The sequence below is a fragment of the Leptopilina heterotoma genome, unplaced genomic scaffold (assembly GCF_015476425.1).
Source record: "Leptopilina heterotoma isolate Lh14 unplaced genomic scaffold, ASM1547642v1 Lhet_115, whole genome shotgun sequence".
NCBI lineage: Eukaryota > Metazoa > Arthropoda > Insecta > Hymenoptera > Figitidae > Leptopilina > Leptopilina heterotoma.
The window spans coordinates 1,096,448-1,118,192 of NW_025110834.1; the positions used below are offsets into that span (position 1 = coordinate 1,096,448).

General features: G+C 33.7%; 3 protein-coding genes across 3 annotated transcripts; 2 read left to right on the forward strand and 1 right to left on the reverse strand.

The window, feature by feature from the left end:
- The first annotated feature begins 5,083 nt into the window (after positions 1-5,083).
- On the forward strand, positions 5,084-8,325 carry LOC122509227. The gene is made up of 2 exons (XM_043623102.1): positions 5,084-5,528; positions 5,615-8,325. The coding sequence occupies exons 1-2, from the start codon at positions 5,084-5,086 to the stop codon at positions 8,323-8,325; spliced, it is 3,156 nt and encodes a 1,051-aa protein (XP_043479037.1).
- A 1,405-nt stretch (positions 8,326-9,730) lies between these two features.
- On the reverse strand, positions 9,731-10,654 carry LOC122509234. The gene is made up of 2 exons (XM_043623111.1): positions 10,441-10,654; positions 9,731-10,272 (listed from the first exon to the last, which is right to left on the reverse strand). The coding sequence occupies exons 1-2, from the start codon at positions 10,652-10,654 to the stop codon at positions 9,731-9,733; spliced, it is 756 nt and encodes a 251-aa protein (XP_043479046.1).
- Positions 10,655-14,836: 4,182 nt separating this feature from the next.
- On the forward strand, positions 14,837-15,404 carry LOC122509238. Its single transcript, XM_043623126.1, has one exon. It carries the CDS (start codon positions 14,844-14,846, stop codon positions 15,402-15,404), a length of 561 nt encoding a protein of 186 aa, XP_043479061.1. The 5' UTR covers positions 14,837-14,843.
- The last annotated feature ends 6,341 nt before the right edge of the window (positions 15,405-21,745 follow it).

Here is a 21,745-nt window from a genome sequence, read left to right on the forward strand (position 1 = left end):
GTATTTTGATTGTGCGGAATTGAATTTTTTTGAATAAAAGGCTAACGGTTGCCAAGAATTATTTAAATATTGCTCTAAGGTCGCGCCCATCCCTAGATCCGAAGCGTCCGTTACGAGACGTGTAGGTGCGCTAGGGGATGGAAAAGCGAGGAGGGCAGCCTTCGCCAATGCCTCTTTCACCGCGATAAAAGCTTGCTCAGCTTCCGCGGTCCAAATAATTTCTCGTTTGTCGTTTTTGCGCGTATCATGCAAATATTCATTTAACGGCCGCTGTAATTGAGCAGCATGAGGAACATTACGACGGTAGAAATTTACAAGTCCTAAGAAACGACGAAGGTCATGAATCGTGCGAGGCTTTCTGAATTCCGTAATTGCGCGTGTTTTTTCCTCCGTGGGCCGGAAACCGTTTTTGTCCAAAACGTGTCCTAAAAACTCGATTTGTTTTTGATAAACCACACATTTTTTAAGATTTAATTTTAACCCGTATTCGTTTAATCGATTGCAAACGATATTAAGATGTTCCTCATGTTCCTTAACATTTTTGGAAGCGATGAGGATATCATCCAAATACACAAAAATAAAATCTAAATCGCCGAGGGCCTGAAACATATATCTCTGGAATGTTTGTCCTGCGTTTCTAAGCCCGAATGGCATAAATAAAAACTCGAACAATCCTAACGGAGTAGTTACGGCTGTTTTTGGTACGTCCTCCGGGAAAACTGGTATTTGGTGGTATGCCGCGTGCAAATCTAATTTAGAAAAAATTTGTTTACCATTTAAATTAATTGCAAAGTCGTGTAGGAAAGGTATGGGAAATTTATCCGGAACCGTTACTGTATTTAAAAGTCTGTAATCGCCGCAAACTCTCCACTGGCCATCGCCTTTCAGGACCATGTGGATGGGCGAAGCGTAAGCTGCACACGACGGTCGACATTTATTAGCCTCGGTTAGAGCTTTAAAATGAGCTTTTGCCACTGCTAACTTGTCCGGCGGAAGGCGACGCGGTCGTTGCGAAACTTGTGGACCTTTCGTTACTATGTGATGAAAGACGCCGTGTTTGACTCTTATCTCGTTTTTCGTTAAGTTAATAATATCCGGATATTTATTTATAATATTATAAAACGGTGACGACTTGTCAATCGAGCTAATGTCCGTGACCTTAGCTTTTTTAAAAAAACAAATGGCATTATCGCATGAATTTAAGTCTAACAATTTACGATTTTGTAAATCAACCGATAATCCGAAATATGAAAGAAAATCGGCGCCGATAATAGGGTATGGAACGGATGCAATGCAAAAACTCCACAACAAATTTCGACTTAACCCAAGATCAAGTTTTAATTTGCTACTACCATATGTATTTATCTGCGAATTATTCGCAGCATAAATAACATAATGTGGAGCTTCAGATTCTTGATGGGAATTTGCCGGAATTATTGACACATCTGAACCGGTGTCGATTAAAAAAGATAACCCTGATTTACGGTCTTTTATATGTAGACGTTTAGAAAGTAAATGACTATTTAAACAATTAATTTGACGCGGCCGAATTAGTTTTCCGATGAAGTACCGGATTGCATGAGACATGGAGCTACACACTTGAGTGCTTTATCTCCATATTTCGCGTGATAAAAACATAATTGGTTGTTGTTTCCGGTGCTGCTGCGAGCATTACTTTGATTGTATTGTTTTTTATAATTCGCGTTTCTGTTACCGTTGTCGTTATTATATTTTTTATTATTGGACGATTTACTTCGGTTTCTTTTGTTATAGGTGCTGGATTGCTGCGCTGGACGGAATCTACTCTGCGCGGAAATCGCGTCGACTTTGGCAGTTAATTCTTCAATTAATTTCAACACCTTGCCCTGCGATTCTTCCGATACAACAGCGGCAACCTGCGGTGTGCCAATTTGTCCAGAAGCCTCGAAGAAACGGTCCGCAAGTTGTGCTAACTTATCTATCGCAGTAACCTCGCTCAGTGCAAGAGCAGCGCGACAATTCGCGGGTAACTGGTCGAGAAATACCGTTTTTATAATTTTATCTCCGCATTTTCCTTGACTTAAGGTCTTTATCCGATTTAGGATTAGCGAAGGCTTTCCCTCTCCCGACAATTCTCCCTTTAACAATTGTCTTAATCGCGCTTCCGAAGATACTGCAAAAGTTGCAATTAATCGTTCTTTAATTTGACTGTAAATATCCGGCGGAGGGGTTTCTTGTACAATAATATCGCTTACTGTTGTAACAGTTTCAAAGTCCAGTGCGCCCAGCACTGCGCCAGCCTTGGCTTTTTCCATGGTAACTCGCGAGTAATCAAAAAGGAGTTCGATTTCAGCGAACCACAAGGCCGGTTCTTTGTGGTAAAAACTGGCAATTTTAATAATGGTCTATATCGATTTCTTCTTCTAGCGCCGGCGGCGGCGACGGCCCCCCCTCTTGCTCGGACTCATCCTCAGTAACAAACTCGTCGCTCGTTGAACTTGCCATATTGCAAAAAAAACAACAGCAAACAAATCCGATTTTCAATATATATAAGAAACGCTGTTATGACTTAGTAGCAAATCAATTATTTAAATAAATTTATATAAAAAAACAATAGTTTACCGGAAAGCAAAAAAAAATATATATTTGAAATTTGAGGTATTTCACCAATATTATTAAAATAAATTATTTTTTATTAGGAGTATAAAAATTAATTAATTGAATGGACTATTAATGTCCTAAAAAAAAATTTTAATATTTCTGCTAAATATAACTCCTTGATAAATTATTTTTGTAAAATTACTTAACGCTAAAGAGCAATGCACTGCTAATTAAACAATGATTCACAATTTAAAATTACTAATGTGTCAAAATTTAGATAAAATATAACACATATGGACGCTATGATAAAAAAATTAAATAAAAAGTACCTGACAGAATAAATGACACGAGGGAGCACAACAAAAGCAAAAAAAATTTTCCCTTTATTTCTCTTTCCTTTTTTTTTGAAGAATAAAAAAAAATAAAATAAAAAGGTAAAAAATAAAATAAAAAAAAAATTGGAGAGGGTACAAGAAAATTTACATCGATCAATAAGAATGAATTTTAAAAGTGCTGAGATCTCAATGAATTTTAAAAATAAAATATGAAAATTGAAATATTATTTCGTTCGTTCAATCTATTCTTCAAACAGTCAAACCGAAGAAGGTTGGGACCGCTGTTCATAATACTCACAAAATAATAATAACCCGACAACAAAACGAATGATGTCCTTGAAGATGACCCTCTGCTATTTCTGTTGTAGATTATTTGCTGCTTCCCTCAATTAATAAAAATTTGGATATCTGGATAATTTGGCTTCCTGGACCTTTATGTGACCACGCTGGAATTCTACCCAAGGAAAATGGAAAATGCCCTCCTTGGACGTTGTCGTGGTGAGTCAGGAGGCGTGCAAAAAAAAATTTTAAAAATCAATGGGGAGGAAAACTGTTACTGCCACAGGGTGAAAATATGTAAACCATACACACCTGTTGCATGGGCAGGAATATTTTTGCCCATGCGCCGTTTTCCAAAGCGTTGTTTAAAAAATTTACTGCACTCAGGAAATCCTTTGCAAAATGGCTGCCAGCAGGTACTCCGTCGTCATGGAAAAATGCTCCAAAATGGCTTCAATGAGGTCCAATGACGGAAAAAAAAATTTTTTTAAAAAAATTTTAAACCCTTGGCGGATTTCTGGAGAGTATTTGGCTTCCCGTGAAGCGTCCGTGTTGGCTGGGACCAGCTGTCAAATAAATAATTATGAGCTCGTACTTTTGTAAGTCTTAAAAAAAATGGGAAAAAAATATAATAAAAAATTCTTAATTTTTCTTGAAAAAAAGAGAAAATATCAATGTATAATTATTTTTTTTTGTAGTAGATGGTGAGCAATGAATGATGCAGTTTTCCTGGCGGGCAATGGCGTGGCGTCTACACGTGCGAACATGTGCTCCGAAAAGATTCTGCAGTAACTCCTCGAAATTCGCAGATTTTTGTAAACTTTTTTCACCACTTTGTCCCGAGAATTTTTTATAAAATTAATGTCACTGCACCTTCACTTTATTGTTCACGATTGACGCGATTTTTTACGATTACCCCTTGTGCTTTGAAATCACGTCGGGGTCACCAATGTGGGAATTTGATAATTATTTAAACGAGATTAATAAGTGTCATAAATCCGAAGGCTTCCCAACATATTGCACATTTACGATGAAGGGTTTTAAATAAATAAATGAATGATATTCTCTTTAAAAATGACTATTTATTGTAGCCGTGTATAAAGCGTGCTACTCAAGCAAGGTCCCAGACGCAACTGTACAAAAGGCGCGAAACACACATACGCGACACTCACACATACACGTTCATGCCTTATACGCAAGAGAAAAGATTTCTCTGTCGTTAGAACGCAACGTCGGTAATGCTTGCTACGAACCCCACATCTGACCCACTTGGGTTATGTTAACTTCAATTTATCCCGGTAGTCGGCGTTTACTACATTGTGGTAGGAGAGTTGCGCGCGTCTGTGAAGTAGTGGGGAGTTGCGCAGTGGGGAGGTGATTATAGTGGGGACTGGGGTATAAGTTACGGAGCGCGGGTCACAAACATCAGTTGCATCTTGAATGGTGCAGCAGTCTACTTCCAGGTTTTCAGGGTTCCAGAGTTTCTTTACAGAGTTTTCAGAGTTTCTTTCCAGAGTTAATTTTCAGAGACAATTTTCAGAGTTTTTTTTTCGTTTTGAATTTAGGAGTTATTGATTTTTTATTATAGGTTTTTTTTATTTTTGTGTTCTAGTTTGCATTAGTTTTAAGTTGGTCGTGGTTGTTTTTCTATTTTAGGGTTTTTTTGTTCTATTTTGTATTAGTTTTAAGGTGGTGGTGGTGATTTTTTCTATTTCAGGATTTTTTTTAGTTTTAGTTGTTTATTTTCAGGATTTTTTTTTAGTTTGAGTTTTTCAGGATTTTTTTTAGTTTGAGTTTTTTAGGATTTTTTTTATTTTAGTTTTTTTCAGGTTTTTCTTAGTTTTAGACGTATTTTTTTTTTAAAGTTTCTTTCAGATTTAGCTATCAAGATGCCAAAGTGCAAATCGCGAAAGAAGTCTCGTCAACGTATTGACATGGAAGAGTACAATGAAATGTGTCAAGAATCTGACAACTTCATTACAACAGCAGAACGTCAGCTCATTTCAACGATGGCTATGACTAGCGAGGAGAAAATGGTTACAGCATTCCAATGGCAGAACAAGTGTCAACGGTATATAAACATTTTCCGAAACTTTTTACGTGAGTCTGATTTTTCTTCATCTCAAAGATCTAGGTGCTTAAATTTAAGACAAAAAATGGAATACTTGCTCTACCATTTTGATACTCTAACGAAACGTGGTGCGGGTGTTCAAGTAGTGAATGAAGGAATGAAATGGGTGGATTTTGAAGAAGCGTTTGAGGGTCGTTTACAAAATAGTGCTGTAATGAATTTAGATTACAAGGATATTAATGAATTCCTTGATGATGCCTTCAGTTTATTTAAAGTTAACATTGAAAAGCTTTAAACAGGTTTGGTCCGCTAAAAGTTTACACTGTATTGTTCGCGAAATTTGTTAAAGATTCCATTGATGGTAAAACCCAAGAAATATCAGATTTAAAGACATTCATCGCGAAAACCGGTGACATTTTAGTTACAACCCCATTAGATGACTGGTACAATGTTTGTGTTAAACAAGTAACCTTAAAAAGAATGGAGGAATTCCAAGAGAAAGATTCTAATTGGAGACTTCATTCTATTGAAAGGTTGGAGGTTAACATTAACAAGTACAATCCCATGCGCGCTGGTTCTTATATCGACTTACCACTTGCTATTAAAAGGAAACAAGCATGTATTAATGTTCAGAATGTAGATAATCAATGTTTTAAATGGTCAATTTTGTCAGCCTTACACCAAGTTGAAAAGCATTCAGATCGAGTTTCAAAGTACAGACCTTATGAGCACACGCTTGATTTTACTGGAATTGAGTTCCCTGTTGCGCTAAAAGATATTTCAAAATTTGAGGCTCACAATAACATTTCAGTGAATGTCTATGGTCTTGTGAAAAAGGATGAAAAGTTTTCAGTGGCACCTTTACATCTATCAACGCAAAAGAAGGTTATGCATGTGAATCTTCTACGAATTGAAGACCACTACATTGACGAAAATCTTGATGTGGAGGAGGAGGAGGACCAAGTAGCCATTATTTCTTTCAATTACCATTATGTGTGGATCAAGGATTTATCAAAGATTGTCAGCAGTCAACTGTCAAAACATAATGGCAAAAAATACATTTGTGATCGTTTTCTACATTATTTTAAGGAAGAAGTAAAGCTAACCGAACACGAGGAAAGCTGCCGAAAGATGAATGAGACGAGAATTGTGCTGCCAGAACCACGGAAGAATATTGTTGAGTTCAAAAATTTCTCAAACAAGGAGCGTGTGCCCTTTATTATTTACGCAGATTGTAAAAGCCTCTTAATTCCTTCTGAAGCGCCACCAGAACCTAGCAATACTGAGGTTTTTCAAACTCACAAAACGCTCAGTATTGGCTATTATTTGAAATGTGCCTTTGATGACTCTCTATCTGTATACAAAGCATCTCCTAAAGATGACGAAGAACCGGCTAAATGGTTTTCAACAGAGTTAAAAAACTTGTCTGACGATCTAGATAAACGTTTTAAGAATCCTGTACCAATAGAAGTGTTAAGTCGAGAACAGATGGCTGATTTTAGATTTGCAAGTACATGTCATATTTGCAATAATAAAATCGCGCATGGTGATATTAAAGTACGAGATCATTGTCATCTAACAGGGAAGTATCGTGGACCCGCGCATCAAGATTGTAACATTAACTATCACGAATCGCAGACCATACCCGTTGTTTTTCATAATCTTAGCGGCTATGACGCGCATTTCATTATTGAAGCTATTGCTACTGGTTTTGAAGGTAATGTGTATCTGCTTCCCATAAACAAGGAAAAGTATATTAGTTTTACTAAAAATGTAAAAGGTAGTTTTTCAAAGTTCCGTTTTATCGACTCATTTAAATTTATGGCATCATCATTGGACAAGTTAGCATCCTATCTCGATGAATACAAAATTGTAAACTCAGTCTTTTCAAATTACAGCGACGATAAAATTCAATTATTAACGCGAAAAGGAGTTTTTCCTTATGAATACATTGATTCAAGGGAAAAACTCGACGAAACAGAGTTACCGCCGAAAGATAAGTTTTATAGCACGTTAAACGATTCGAATGTTTCTGATGAAGACTATGCACATGCGCAGAAAGTGTGGGGTGAATTTAATTGTCAAAATCTTGGTGATTATGTATACTTGTACATGCAAACCGACATACTGTTACTCGCGGACATTTTCGAAAATTTCAGAAACCAGTGTTTAATCTCGTACGGTCTAGATCCAGCACACTATTATACTACACCGGGTTTGACTTGGGACGCAATGTTAAAGTATATGCATGTAAGACTTGAACTCTTGACAGACATTGACATGGTAATGTTTATTGAACGAGGAATAAGAGGTGGTGTAAGTCAATGTACAAATCGATATGCAAAAGCTAACAATCCTTACATGAAAAAATTTGATAAAAATGAGGACACGTCTTACATCGTATACTTTGACGCAAATAATCTATACGGTTGGGCAATGGTTCAACCGCTTCCCCATGGTGGCTTCAAGTGGGTAGAGAATGTTGATAATAGTTTTGATTTCAATGTTGCAGACGATGCGCCTACGGGTTACATTTTAGAAGTTGATTTGGATTATCCAGATCACCTTCACGATAAACACAGCGATTTTCCATTTTGTCCGGAACGCTCGAAGCCACCAGGGTCAAAAGAAGAGAAGCTCCTAACTATCCTCCTACCGAAACGGAAGCACGTTCTCCATTATCGTGCCTTAAAACAAGCTATTGCCAATGGTCTCGTGTTAGTTAAAATCCATCGCGTCTTAAAATTCGATCAATCCACATGGTTGAAAAGTTACATTGACTTTAATACCACGCGAAGAACAAACGCCAGTAATGAATTTAAGAAAAACTTGTTTAAATTGATGAACAACGCGGTATTTGGCAAAACAATGGAGAACGTGCGAAAACATGTGGACATTAAACTTGTGACAAAGTGGAAGGGTAGATATGGAGCTGAAGCCCTAATTTCCAAACCTAATTTCCACAGCAGGGCAATCTTTAATGAGAATTTGGTTGCTGTGGAACTTAGGAAAATGGAGGTTTTCATGAACAAGCCGGTGTATGTTGGCTTGACTGTTTAGGATGTGTCAAAAACTTTGATCTACGACTTCCATTATGATTATATGTTGAACAAGTATGATGAAAAAAATTTGAAATTATTGTACACCGACACCGATAGCCTGATTTATGAAATCAAGTGCTCAGACATTTACGCCGATATGAAACAAGACATTATGAAATTCGACACTTCTGATTATCCGGTTAATAACGTGTACAATATTCCGCAAGCCAACAAAAAGATATTAGGTCTCATGAAGGATGAATGCTGCGGGAAAATTGTAACAGAATTTGTTGGCTTGCGGAGCAAAATGTACAGCGTTCGCGTAGAAGAGAAAGATTTAATAAAAAAGGCTAAAGGTGTAAAAGCTGGAGTTGTAAAAAAAGATATTAATTTTGATGATTATGTTTATTGTCTGAGAAATGTTACAATTCAATCAAGAACCCAGTATTCTATTAGGTCGAAACTACACAATGTACAAACATTAAAACAAACAAAGGTCGCACTAAGTCCTTATGACGATAAGAGGTATCTTTTAGACAACAGCACCGACACCCTTGCATGGGGACACTATAAAATTCTAGAAATCGACGATGATGATGTTGAACCAATGTAAATAGAAAATTATTTGTTATGAAAATGGAGGAGGAGTACCAGGAAATAGATTTAATAAACAAAATGTTTCAATTTTATTGTATGTCTACTTTATTTAAAAAAAACCTTAATCTATTTACATTAACTTATTTTAACTATATTTTAACTTATTTTAACTTTTTTAAACTTATTTTAACTATATTATAACTTTTTTAAACTATTTTTAAACTTATTTTAGCTTTACATTAACATATTTTAACTTGTTTTAGCTATTTTTAACTTTACTTTAACTTTACTTTAACGTTAGTTTAACGTTACTTTAACTTATTTTAACGTTACTTTAACTTTACTTTAACGTTACTTTCACTTTACTTTAACGTTAGTTCAACGTTACTTTAACTTATTTTAACTATACTTTAATTTATTTTAACGTTAGTTCAACGTTACTTTAACTTATTTTAACTATACTTTAACTTTTTTTAACATTACTTTCACTTATTTTAACTATACTTCAACGTTAATTTAACTTATTTTAACTTTACTTATCTTACTTTAACTTATTTTAACTATACTTTAACTTATTTTATCTTACTTTAACTTATTTTAACTTTTTTTTAACTATACTTTAACTTATTTTATCTTACTTTAACTTATTTTAACTTTTTTTAACTATACTTTAACTTATTTTATCTTACTTTAACTTATTTTAACTTTTTTAACATTACTTTAACTTATTTTAACGTTACTTTAACTTTACTTTAACGTGAGTTTAACTTTACTTTAACGTTAGTTCAACGTTACTTTAACTTTACTTTAACGTTACTTTAACTATATTACGTATCAGATTTTTTTATCCAACTATTGTGTGAGCTATCGAATCCAAGCCATTTCACGTATACATCATTACCATTAGTCTTGAGAACTTTTTCTACAAGGTAAACATCTGGATATGGGACTTTCAGCAATTCTTCTTCATAGAAACCACCTTCGATGGGTTGATTTTGATAATCTTTCAGCTTGTATGTAACTGGTTTTGTTGATTTAACTTTTTCCACAGTGAATATTTCAGTTGTCCAGTTGGGAGTATATCCTTTTTCAAAGATATTTTTAAACTTGCTAACTCGAACTCTATCTCCAACTTTGAATTTTGATCTTTTCAGCGGAATTCTACGTAGTTTACGGATACGTCTCAGCAGTTCTCTTGTATCTTCTACGGTGACATCTTTGGGTTTCATACCAATAGTACGATGTTTTTTATTATTGTACTTTGACATGAGAGTTGGTAAAAGATTAATCCATTTATAATTGCCTTGTAAGTTGAATTCAGGCCACATCATGTTTTTTAGAGTGCGGTTAAATCTTTCAACAATTGAGGCTTTCAAATTACTATATGTAGAATAGAGATTAATGTTAAATTCTTGCATTAAACTTTTAAATTCAGAATTGTAAAATTCTTTGCCTCTATCAGTATGCAAATTTTTTGGAATTCGGCCTTGTTTGAGAATAGTTTTCATGGCTAAAGAAATATCCTTTCCATTCTTACTCTTTACAGCTACAGCCCAGGCATATTTGGAAAATATGTCTATAACTGTGAGCATGTATTTGAAACCTTTATTAGAATAAGAATAAGGTATCATTTCAACCAAATCTGCTTGCCAGGTTTCATCTATACCACGCATTTGAACTTTTCGACGAGGATAATTTCTTCTAGCTTGTTTATGCAGTTCAGTTACAACTGTTAATTTTTGATCAGCCATCACTGTTGAATAAATTTAGCCTCTTTGATAATGTAATTTTTCTGTGATTCAATTTCTTTAAGTTTTTCGTTTACTCTATCCTCGATAATTCGAATATAAAGATTCAAATCATCAATAGCTGATCGTAAAGAAGATGTAATTTGAAAAACTGTTTTTATCTCGTTTTTAATAATTTTCTGTGTAAGTCTTAAATTTACAGCGTCTCGTTGCTCTTCAGCGTCTTGAACGTTGCAAAGTCTTTTGTTATCAATGTCGTATTGTTCACTTGGAGTAATTTTAAAACCAATTTCAGAAGGTCCAGGAAGTCCACGACTTGCAAGAGGCCGTGACAAGGGATGTCCAAACACATCAATGCTCATTTTAATACTAAGCTCTATTTGCTTGTACTCTCCTAATATATAATGCGAGCTTCACGTAGTTCTTCGATGATTGACATAATTTCATTATTATGGCTTGGATTACCAGCTTGCTGTGATGCTACTAGCAGACGTAAATGGTCAACTAGTTCATTTGGATTATTCCAATAGATGTAGTCTGGGTTAAATTGTTTCTTTGAAATCATAAATTGAGGTAATTTCTTTCCAAGCCTCTTCTTCTTCAAAACACCACTACCCTTTTTTGGTGTACCCTTAAAAAGTTTTGCAATGACATCAGTGTATTTAGAATTTCTGGTTACGTTGACAAGTCCACTGGAACTATAATTTTTTCGGTGTGCATTTGTAGCTACAAGAATTTCTTTATAATTTTCCAAATCATCTGGACTTATTAATGCATGATTAGGTCTTTGTTTAAATAAAAGTTTAATCAACCCAGCAGTTTTTAAATATTTTTTCTTTCCAGCCTCTTTACCCATTTTGAGTAAACGATGTTTCCGCCTAATAGCATCACTTGCTTTTGCTATTTGACGAAGCGTTTCTTGCTCTTTTCGATACATGTTTTCTTCGAGACAAGATAAACTATACTAATGAAAAATTCAATAAAGTTCTTGTATTTATAGTGAAATGAAGCAATCAAATCCTCTTCTATATCTTCCGTCATTAAAATTACGGTCCTTATCAATAACAACAAATCCATATTTGTCTAATTTCCAACATTCTGAACATAAATCACGAAATTGAGTATAACTCATATCTGTATTAACATGATCTTCGTATACATGTTTCAAATTTTTTTCATCTTGCCTAAATAGAACCAATAAATTAACATTATCTCGAACAAGATGTTTAGGAATACGAGCATACGTTTGACATAAATAGAAACTGTCAACATTTACATGTCTGCCCATACAAAAGAAAGCTCTAACATTATCTTGCTTTTCACAAGCAATGTCATCGAAAACGAATATTGAATTTGCTTTAGCATCTTTTGGAGATACTACTTCTTCATGTTCACTAAATGGAAAATACTCAACACCATCTACCTGACTGATTACATTTTCTAAAAATCTATATTTCGGCTGCTGTAGAGATTTAGAGTAGAGGTAAATATTTTCAAAACTTAGACCATTTGGATGTATTATTAGGGAAAGAAGAGCATTTGTTTTACCACAATTTGAGGGGCCACAGAAAACTGCTCGAATGCTGTCTGAAAACAGACTACCGTGACGATTAATCTTTTTTTCATTAGTTTCAACATCTATACTAGAGATTGGCAGTGCGATAGGTTGTTTCGTGAACTGCATCTTGACAGTAACTGCTCGAAAATCTATAAATACCTAGCTTTTATAGTCAATTTGTCAGTTTCACGTCAACCATTGTAGAGTGAAGTATGATTCTGCATCAGGAGGTAAAAAAAGGTCGCTATCAAGGAAAAGGTTTAATGAATCGTATCATCAATAGTTTACCGATTGAGTTACATTTACCAGGATATCAATTCTGTGGACCTGGTACAAAGTTGGCAAAGCGTTTGTCTCGAGGTGATCAGGGAATTAATCCACTAGACGCTGCATGTAAACAACACGACATTGCATATTCGCAAAATCGTGAAAATATTCAAGCTAGAAACGAAGCAGATAAAGTATTAGCTAAGAAAGCGTGGGAACGTGTTACAGCTAAAGATTCTGGTGTGAGTGAAAGAGCAGCAGCTTTAGCTATATCCGGAACCATGAAAGCTAAATCAAAATTAGGCATGGAAATGGAAAGAAAATCATCTATAAAGAAGAAAAAGAGTAAAACAATGTGTAAGAAGAAGCAAATAGCGCTAAGAAAAATTGTTGATGCTACTCGAAAAAGTATGTTTCTCAGTAATAATGCTGAAGAATCAATAAGAGCAGCTATGATTGGTGCCCAAAATGCAATAAAAAGTGTGGGCGGTAAATCTAAAATTTTATCACCTAGAATTCTTCCTGTACCTATTAAAGTAGGTGGAATTTTACCGCTAGTTCCAATTTTTGCTGGACTGAGTGTTTTAGGAGCACTTGCTGGAGGTGCTTCAGGAATAGCAAGGGCTGTTAATAAAGCTAAAACAGCTAGTGAACAGCTTGCAGAAGCTCAACGTCACAATAGAACTATGGAAGCCATATCGCTTGGAAAGGGATTACACCTTAAACCTTATCGACAAGGACTTGGTCTCCACTTGAAACCCTACATTCAAGGAAAAGGAATTAATAATCAAACATCAAGAAAAAAGAAGCAAACAACAAGAAGCAAAAAAAACTTGTTTTGAAGCTACCTCACCGTCCACTAACTGATTTTGATCTGTTGAAGTATGCCAAAGCTGCCAAAATACCTCATTTTCGTGGTATTTTTATGCGAAATGAACTACCTGTAAGTGGTCCTTACACGTGTGAATCAGGAATAATTAATCTTGATAATAAAGAAGGTGCTGGAACACATTGGGTAGCATATAAAAAATTCAAAAACGAAACAATGTATTTTGATAGTTTTGGTAATCTTGCTCCACCAACAGATCTTGTCATTTACTTGGGTGATGGTAGCTTAATAAAATATAATCATAAAACATCAAAATTATGATACATTTGTATGTGGACACTTGTGTCTTAAATTTTTGTGTAATCAACTAAATATTAAGAGTTGTTTTAACCTTTATAAAAGTGTGTAACTATTGTAAGCTTTCAGTATACAATCTGACAGCAACATGAGTGATTCGTTTACTTTAACGTTAACAGGAAATTCTTCAGTTCTGGGAGCTGAATATTTCCCTCCAATAGAACTAAATTCAAATAAAAGTTATGTACTTGGTCTTGTTAAACTATTGACTTTTAATTCAATTCCCAATATTGATAAAGGAAATAACAAGTTTTACGTTGGAAATCAAAAAATTGATATTCCAACTGGAAGTTATGAAATTAAAGATATTGAATCATATATTCAAAATTCTGTAAAAACTGGAACTGTTATTAGTATAAAACCTAATAATAATACATTACGCATTATTGTTGAATCTAATTTACCAATTGATTTTAAACCTAAACATTCGATTGGTTAGTTGTTGGGATTTAGATCGCAGAAACTGTCATCTCATAGGGCACATACTTCTGATTTACCTGTAGCCATTTTAAAGGTTAATTCAGTTAGAATTGAGTGCAACATAACATCTGGAGCGTATATAAATAACCAAAAAGTTCACACTATCCATGAATTTTTTCCTAGCGTTCCACCAGGATATAGGATTGTGGAAGTGCCTGCACACGTCATTTACCTTCCGATTGCCACCAAGACAATACATAGTATACAGCTGCGAATTGTTGATCAGGACGGTGAATTAATCAATTTTAGAGGAGAAACTATAACAATTCGATTGCATATAAAGTCTTTGTAATGGGAATCGTTTATAATCAAAGAGCTGTTGTTGGTGGAAACTATAAAAGTCAACCAATATGCAAGAGTCCAATCAGTCTAAATTTATCTCACAAGGTGTTAACACCTCAGAATCGCCTCTTTCTGCAAGAACTAGGTCTAAAAGTTCAAGGAAAGAAAATAAGACAACAAGACAACGAGTTTCTAAAACAAACATCAGTTGATGTGAGGTTAGAATTTGAAGCAGGAATCAACATGCCAGCCGAGACCACCGCCTATTGCTTAATAATCCATGACCGCGTCATACAATATAAGCCAATCAGCGGCGTTGTAAAGAAACTATTGTAAAGGAGTGGGGATAATGTGGTAGTGGTGGGGGTGATTACTATAAAAGCAGCTGCTCTCGGCTAGAAATTCATTTCTGCTTCAAAATGGAGTTTATCGTAGACGTTCAAGGTTTTAAAAGAGCCAACAACGAGTTAGTCTTTAAAGAGTTGGCGATACTTCCTCTTCAACCAGATGCACAGCCTCTCGTCTACCTTTTTGAACCTCCTTGTCCTTGGAATTCACTGCCAGGACGCTACAAAAGTGAAAATCTTTGGCTAACACATAATTACCATGGAATCCATTGGACAGCTGGAGACGTCTCATACGATGAAGTTCGACCAATTCTACAAGATATACTTCCAAGTGCAAGTATAATTTACGTTAAAGGTTTAGAAAAAAAGAATTGGCTAGAAAAATATTTACTCAACGTACAAAACTTGGAAGATTTTAATTGTCCATCGTTGAAAAAAATCAAGTCTGATTTGTTAACGACGTGTACGCATCATACTTTTTGTAGTGAAAATTGTGCTGTAAAAAATGTTAAAATTCTACGCGATTGGTTTTTGGAACCTCCAAACCAATATATAAGTGCTATTTCTAATGGAATTGATAAAACTGACTCTACTTTAAAATCTTTCTATGAAAATTGTGAATCTATTTTGTAAATATAGTTATTAAGTTTTCAAAAATAAATATTATTAATTTAAAATTTAAAACAATGCTTCTTAATTTCAAAAAACAACCTATCCTTTAAAATTTAATTTAAACTCCTTTATAATTCCTGAAAATAAAACTTATTCTAATTTTGAAAAATAACTTATACTACACTGTAAAAAAATCTGCTGTAAATTTACTATGTCCGACGTTGGAAAGTTTGGTCACTATGTCCGACGTGGTATTTTTACACGCCGACTGTAATCTACATAACCTGCAAATATTTTTTGAAATAATATTTTCAGTCGTAACTTTTTGTATTTATGAAATATAGCCCAAAACTTTTTGTTATATTATTATTTACTTATAAATTAGCATATACTTTCTATAAATGTACATTATATACACTTTTTTAGAGTTATTTATAAAAACTTGAAAATTTTTTGAAAATCTTAAAGGAATAAGAAAATTACATTCGCCATGTAATTGTACAGATCGTGCGACGTAATATTACGTCAAAGTGTAGAAATACACGCAATGTAAAAATACCACGTCGGACATAGTGATCAAATTTTCCTACGTCGGACGTAGTAAATTTACACAAAACTATTAAATTACATAGTCGTATAATGTAAAATTATTAAAAATAGTAAAACTACTTTTGGAACGAAATAAATTTACTACGTACAACCTATAATTTTGTTGTGTGAAATTACAAGTTTCGTGTTATTTTACACCAGATTTTTTTACAGTGTAAGAGAAGGAAAGTAAATTTAAAACCAATTTATAGGTAAAACTTTGTGTGTTTATTTTATCAAAATTTTTTAAAATATATATACATTTTCTTTTTACAATTTATTGTAACAATTTAAATTCGACAACATTATACGGTCCTCCAAGATACTTCATTTGAAGTTTCTTCGATATCGCAGCTTCTTTCATCATGTCCAAGGTGGTGGGTTCATCCTCAAAGAGCTTGATGAATCTTGTTGGTAAGTATGTGACGAAATCAGCATCAATCTCAACTATGATCCTAGGTCCATATTTAGTTTGGACTTTTTTCATTTTTGAGACGTAGTACAGTCCATCTTTCATCAATTCCGCGAGCGGCTTCGTCGGCAGGTAACCTTCAAATCGCCTAACAGAGTTGACTTTTTCTAGATCCATTTTTTTTAGCTGTAAGAAAACCTTAAACAAAAAAACAAGACAAAGAACTGTAATAAAAAAATTAGTTTTTAAAAGTAACATAGAAAATATAGCTGAAAAAGAAACTTAGAAAATATAGTTGAAAAAGAAACTTAGAAAATTTAGCTGAAAAAGAAACTTAGAAAATGTAGCTGAAAAAGAAACTTAAAAATATAGCTGTAAAAGAACTTAGAAAATATAGCTAAAAAAGAAACTTAGAAAATATAGCTGTAAAAGGAAGCTAAGAAAATATAGTTTAAAAAGAAACTTAAAAAATATATCTGAAAAAGGAAACTTAGAAAATATAGCTGTAAAAGAACTTAGAAAATAAAGCTGAAAAAAAATTAGAAAATATATCTGTAAAAGAACTTAAAAAATATAGCTGTAAAAAAGTCTTTAAAAATATATCTGAAAAAGAAACTTAGAAAATATATCTGAAAAATGAAACAAAAAAAACCTGGAAATAAAGCTGAAAAACTTAGAAATAAACCTGAAATTAAAACATAGAAAAGGAAAAAAATGTTGAAAAGAAATGTTAAAGAGAAAGAGACCTGAAAGAGAGAACAAGACCTGGAAGAGAAACTTACCTAAAATGATAGAAGCTGAAAGAAAGAATGAGTGTGTTGGCCCGCGCTACGTAACTTATACCCCAGTCCCCACTATATTCACCTCCCCACTGCGCAACTCCCTACTACTCCACATGCGCGCGCAACTCTCCTACCACAATGTAGTAAACGCCGACTACATAGATAACTTGAAGTTATCAAGCTGTGATGAAGAACCCAAGTGGGTCATCGGTAGGTAATGCAGAACTCTGACCTACTGACCCGACCAAAAATTGTGAAAGAAATCTGCATTACCAACTGATGGTAACACTTACCATCGGTCGGTAACTTACCATCAGCCGGTAATTTACCGGCATTTTTATAGGGGCATTATTATCAAAGTCGGTAAAGCAGAACACTAACCAACTTTCACTTAGTGGCGCGAAATTTAAAATTACCCCTTCTAACCCACTTAAAAGTTTAAAAATAAAAAATTTAAATTTCCCGCCAAGTGGGTCAGAATTCATATGTGGCGCCATCTCTCGGTGGCAGCCTGAACATAGATGTCGGTAAAACAGAACACCCTTTCTAACCAACTTGAAAGTTTAAAAATAAGTATTTTAATACCCCTCTAAGGGAGTTTAAATTAAACAAAAAAATAAAGTGGCGCCATCTAGCGGTGGCGGACGGTACTAAAACTCGGTCGGTAAAACATAACACCCCTTCTAACCCACTTGAAAGTGAGCTATTAGGAAATCTACCTTACCGACGGTCGGTAACTGGGCCGTGCTCTCATAGCTTAACTACTGACAAGTAAATATGAAATGTTTATTCTTCTCAATAGACTGCTTCGAATTTCAGAAGCGCATTAAAAGGAATACAACTTTTGACAAACAATTTGAAAAAGTCTAATCTTTCCAATTGTCCGTAGGAGCTCCTCTAGTTATTGTCTTAAAATAAAACGCAACCCTACTAAGAAAATAATGACAAAACATCAGAAAAATAATCAGAATGTCTGGTGTTTTTGAGCATTTTTTCTTACAATTGCAGCTCAAAAACATGAAAAAGACATAGAACCCTTCAAAATACTGCCAAGAATCATGAAAACTTTTATGACTGCCACCGAATTTTTTTATAGCATAGCAAAAAATCTTTTTTGGGGCTAAATTCTTGTTCCTTTATGTAAAAGGGTCGTCACGCCTTTTAAAACTTAGGTATACCATCGAGAAACCATTATACATTTTTTAATGTTTAAAATCATTTTTTGTTTATTTTTACATTATATTTAATGTTTATAAACTCAGATTATTTTGAAGATTGTTTTACGTATACCTTATACTCTCTTGGCTTAAAATTCAAAAATGATATCAGTTTTTACATATCAGTTATAGTTCACGAGATAGCTAATAATTTCTTCAAAATGAAGGTTTTGAGAATAAATTTTAGATATTTGGAAACATGAAATATCAAAGATTCTAAATTTTTAAATTATAAACTTCCATTAGTTAAATTGATCAAGTTTCAAGTAATAAAATTTTTGTTTAAACAATCATAAACCTTCAGAACAATGCCTTTTTTGGTCGCTCGACTCAACTCAGTCACAATGACCAATTCGCTACGCACCTTTCTTTAACAATAGATTTCCGAATCTATTGTGATGATTTTAAAACAAGAATTTTATAATTAAAACTTCTGTATTTTAACTAATGCAACTTTGTAACATAAAAATTAAGAATCTATGGTATTTTACGATTCCAAATATCTAAAATTTATTTTTAAAATCTTTTTTTTAATTATCACCCAAAACTTATAATTTATTTTAACAAATGTCTTTTAAAATAAATTTTAGATATTTGGAATTGTAAAATACCATAGATTCTAAATTTTTATGTTACAAAGTTGAATTAGTTAAAATGCAGAATTTTAAAGTTATAAAATTCTTGTTTTTAAATCATCACAGTAGATTCGGAAAATCTATTGTTAAAGAAAGGTGCGTAGTGAATTGGTCATTGTGACTGAGTTGAGTTGAGTGGGCAAAAAAGGCATTGTTCTGAAGGTTTATGATTTTTTAAACAAAAACTTTATGACTTGAAATTTGTTTAATTTAACTAATTGAAGTTTATAAATCAAAAATTTTGAATCTGTGATATTTCACGGTTCCAAATATCTCAAATTTATTCTAAAAAACTTCATTTTCAGGGTTCCGTACACCTACGGTGTATCGGCGGAACCCTGTTGGTGAGACTCTGTTGTCCGTAGCCAAATCGTGTCCCCCCCCTAGCGGCTAAACTATTTGACCTAGAGAGCTCAAATTTGGTACAGATATGTATTTTCACTCGTAGATTACAGGAAAAATATAGAGAATGTGTTTGGAGATGATAGTCATAGAGTTGTCAAGGAAATAACAAGATTTTTGGGCAAAAATGCATAAAAAGTGACCATTCCCCCCCCCCCTTAACTTCTAAACTATTCAACATGGAGGGCTAAAATTTGGCATACTGGTGTATTTTATCGTGAATATTACAGGAAAAATATAGAGAACTTTCTATGTATTAATGTCCATAGCGTTGTCAAGGAAAAACTAAAAAAAATTTTGAAATTTTTTTTTTCTAATTTCTACATTATTTGATCTAATTAACTAAAAATGGGTTTATTAGTCTATTTTTACAGTCTGATCACAAAAAATATATTTAAAAATCTAAAAAAAAAATTTAAAAAAATTTTTTTTTAGATTTTTTAACAAAAATTTTTTTTTACATTTTTTAAAATTTTTTTACAAAACTTTAAAAATAAAACAATAAAAACAGCAACAAATTTTGTTCCTCTACTTATTATTGTTTACAATATTAGATATATACAACACTTTAATTTTTTTATTTATTTTTTTTATCAAATGATATTAATATATTTTTTTAATTGTTTATTTTAATTCTACCAATTACCGATAAATGTTGCAAGTATTGTTTTAATATTTGTGTACGGAACCCGCCATTGCAGTGCGAGTTCAACTCGCACTTGTCCAATTTTTTTTAGAAATTAAAAGATACGCTTCAAGTCCCAGTGGGCACAGGGACGTCATAAAGACGTCCCTTTTTGTCCGCGGACAATTCGGGGACAATGATGGTAATGTCTCTGAGTAATAAAAAAGACAACTAAACGACGATTTATGTCTGATCCAAAAGACGTCTAAAAGACAAAAGAAATGACGTCTAAAGTACGTCTTGTAATGATAGGGTTTTTATTTGCTGGGAATTCGCTCGCCGGATGAAGTCCGGGTTCCCTTAAATATTAATTAAATAAATAATTAACCATAGTTATTGGCGTGAAGCGCCATCTATATAATAATTTGCTGTAATTTCGAGGAGAGGTGTAGTCAATAATGAGACATTTTATTAAACCTTCGAAAGATAAATATATTGTAACAAAATAAAGAATAAAAGGTTTATAACAAACAAAGTAGAAAGGAAATGAGAATAAAATAAATGTAAAATAACATAATAATATCGTAGCTTAAAATATTAAGAATATAAAACAAAGAAACTAAAATAATAAAACGAAGTAAAAGAATAACAATAAAATAAGAAAATATCTAAATGTCTCGCCTCGTGTCGCTTTACCCCAAAGTGACTTCCCCCTGACCTGCAGGTTTTACACCCAAGTTCTCTCGCCTGTTAATAAAATAAAAATAAAAGAAACCATTGCTTAGCTAAGCTCAAGCTATTAAATTTCCCTACGCGGAACTAATCTAGAATTCGCCCCATTGCCCAACGTGACAAACGCGACTAGTACGTGCACTCTGAGGGAAAATCTAAACTACTGAAAATTGAGAATCGTGCAACGAGGGATATAGAGAGACGGCTGCCGAGAGAGCGGTGACGGTGCGGGAACGGGAGTCAGCGATGCAAGGCTTGTGCGCGTACGTGTCTCTCCTTCACGCCCGGCTGAAAATCCTTGCTCAAGATCATACGTAAGAACATGTGCAAGAACGTTGATAAGATGATCTTGCACACGAACTTGTGTATGTTCAGCCCAAGGATTTGGAACAAAGAACATGTGCTAGAACATGCATAAGAGTCCATACCGAGAGTAAGTAAAACTATCTATTAGACTCATGAACTTGTACAAATCATATATAAGTTCATATGCAAGATCCTGTACAATTTAATTAAAAACTTTAAAGGCTGCGCAGTAGTTTTCTATGGCTTCTGCAGCTGCGCAGTTATTTTTAGATCGTACATGTGGAGAGTGACTAAAGACAATGTTAAAAATTTCCTTCTATTTTTCATAAATAAAAAAGTTAATAAAAGATAATAATAAGATAATATTATTAATTATACATGAACTTATACATGATCTTGTACAAGTACACAAGAGAGAACTAGTGTTTTTCGTTATCTTGAGTTATATTTGCAAGAACATTTGCATATTCTTGTATATGTTCATTGTTCCAAATCCTTGGGCCGAACGTGTGTAAGTTCATACAAAGTACTTGTCAATGTTCTTGCATAAGTTCTTGCGTATGATATTGTACACGGTTTTTTGGCCGGGCGCTGCCGAGTGCACTGGTACCGCTGCATTTTCAATGCGCGTACGCTATCGTTACATCCCCCCCGCTTAACTAG

Coding starts and splice junctions, on each gene's coding strand:
- LOC122509227 (XM_043623102.1), top strand. CDS start 5,084: ATGCCAAAGTGCAAATCGCGAAAGAAGTCTCGTCAACGTATTGACATG. Junction 5,529..5,614: donor ATTCCTTGATGATGCCTTCA/GTTTATTTAAAG, acceptor AATTTGTTAAAG/ATTCCATTGATGGTAAAACC.
- LOC122509234 (XM_043623111.1), bottom strand. CDS start 10,654: ATGGCTGATCAAAAATTAACAGTTGTAACTGAACTGCATAAACAAGCT. Junction 10,273..10,440: donor CTGGGCTGTAGCTGTAAAGA/GTAAGAATGGAA, acceptor GTAATTTGAAAG/CCTCAATTGTTGAAAGATTT.
- LOC122509238 (XM_043623126.1), top strand. CDS start 14,844: ATGGAGTTTATCGTAGACGTTCAAGGTTTTAAAAGAGCCAACAACGAG.